The 1,918-nt window shown below is 41.0% G+C and overlaps 1 protein-coding gene and 1 long non-coding RNA gene across 2 annotated transcripts in view; both read left to right on the forward strand.

The window, feature by feature from the left end:
- The window catches only part of LOC112068517 (elongation factor 1-gamma-like), a 27,208-nt gene that overhangs the window by 12,579 nt on the left and 12,711 nt on the right, over window positions 1-1,918 (forward strand). The window contains 1 exon segment of the mRNA XM_070438181.1: window positions 255-474. Coding sequence (XP_070294282.1) covers window positions 255-474 — 220 coding nt within the window.
- Window positions 481-1,918, forward strand: part of LOC139023945 (uncharacterized) — a 7,439-nt gene continuing 6,001 nt past the window's right edge. Inside the window, exon 1 of the long non-coding RNA XR_011475181.1 lies at window positions 481-1,915. This is a non-coding gene — a long non-coding RNA (uncharacterized lncRNA). The remainder of the gene's footprint in view (window positions 1,916-1,918) is intronic.

Consider the following 1,918-nt stretch of genomic DNA (forward strand, 5'->3'; position numbering starts at 1 on the left):
TCTAATTCTTGGGAGAATAACGCAGGACTTTGGCACAGGTTAAAGTAGACCCAATCTACAATAATCTGACTAGAAGACCTGGGACAATAGTTGCTATATTATGAACGGTGCAGGTACGCCCCCACTTAAAGTATGCTAATGTTGTTGTCAAATGGTAATAGCATTTAGTTTTGATGTTAAAAGATGCAAACACAAGGATACACTGAGTGTAGTACACTACACTGGATTGGTTATTGAATGTCTTCATTCTCTAGCCAAGAAGTTCTCTGACATGCAGCCCAAGAAAGACTGCCCTCCCAAGAAAGACGCCCCTCCCAAGAAAGAGAAAGCTGGAAAGGAGGCAGGCAAACCTCAGGAGAAGAAGAAGAAGGAAGAGAAGGAAGTTGCCCCCGCTGAGGAGGAAATGGACGAGTGTGAAGCAGCTCTGGCTTCAGAACCCAAAACAAAGGACCCCTTCGCTCACCTGCCAAAGAGGTACATCATATGTCCACATACATCATCCCTGAGGGTCATACTATGAAGCTGGATCAATGAGTTAACCGGCTAAATATTGTGATTTTAATTTGTTTGGCAGATGAGCTTGACATGGTCTCGGTGTAATTGACTTAAACAACCAAAAACACACACTTGAGTGTGTTTTGTGATCTTGTATGTTTGTATAATATTGTATTTATAAATTTGAATGTGCAGGGCTGCCTCGTAAAAGAGATGTAAACCTCATTGGTACTCCTGCTAAATGTACGTGTACATACAATGCCTTTGGAAAGTATTCAGACCCCTTGAATTTTTCCACATTGTTACTTTGCAGCCTTATTCTAAAATTGATTTAAATATTATTTTTTTCCCCCTCATCAATCTACACACAATACCCCATAATGACAAAGCAAAAACGGGTTTTCAGACATCTTTGCACTGAAATTACATTTACATAAGTATTCAGACACTTTACTCAGTACTTTGTTCAAGCGCCATTGGCAGCGATTACAGCCTGGATTCTTCTTTGGTAGGATGCTACAAGCTTGGCACACCTGTATTTGGGAAGTTTCTCCCGTTCTTCCCGTGCTATTTTCAGGTCTCTCCAGAGACGTTCGATTTGGGTATAATTCCGGGCTCTGGCTGGGCCACCCAAGGACGTTCAGAGACTTGTCCCAAAGCCACTCCTGTGTTGTCTTGGCATTGGTGCCAGATATCCTCCTGATGTGACGCTTGGCATTCAGGCCAAAGACTTCAGTCTCAGGTTTCATCAGACCAGAGAGTCCTTTAGGTGCCTTTTGGCAAACTCCAGTCGACCCATCATGTGCCTTCTACTGAGGAGTGGCTTCCGTCTGGCCACTCTACCATAAAGGCCTGATTTGGTGGAGTGCTGCAGAGATGGTTGTTGTTTTGCTTAGTCATTATGGGGTATTGTGTGTAGATTGAGGAAACATTTTAGTTAATCAGTTTTAGGTTAAGGCTGTAACGAAATGTGAAAGTCAAGGGGTCTGGATACTTTCCCAAATGCACTATAGATATAGTATAATATGGTGTGTGTGTGTGTAAAATATAAACGTAACATGTGAAGTGTTGGTCCCATGTTTCATGAGCTGAAATAAAAGAGCAACAGAAATGTTCCATATGCACAAAAAATATTATTTCTCCCCGTTTAGTAAGCATTTCTCCTTAGCCAAGATAATCAGCCACATGACAGGTTAAACATTCAATTCTCTGGCAACAGCTTTAGTTCCTTGATCTAAAAATTATGTTTTCTATGAAGCATAGTGTTGTATTTTCTGCATATTTACACATTTTGGTAGATTTTTTTTTTAATGACAAGTATTTATGAGTTTGCTTTCATGGAGAAGATTGAAAGGTGTTTTATATGAAGTAATTGTCACCCACCCAAGACCGTACTATCATGACAGAGGCATCCCCCCTCGTT

Source organism: Salvelinus sp. IW2-2015, unplaced genomic scaffold, assembly GCF_002910315.2.
Source record: "Salvelinus sp. IW2-2015 unplaced genomic scaffold, ASM291031v2 Un_scaffold552, whole genome shotgun sequence".
In the NCBI taxonomy this organism is placed as follows: Eukaryota; Metazoa; Chordata; class Actinopteri; order Salmoniformes; family Salmonidae; genus Salvelinus; species Salvelinus sp. IW2-2015.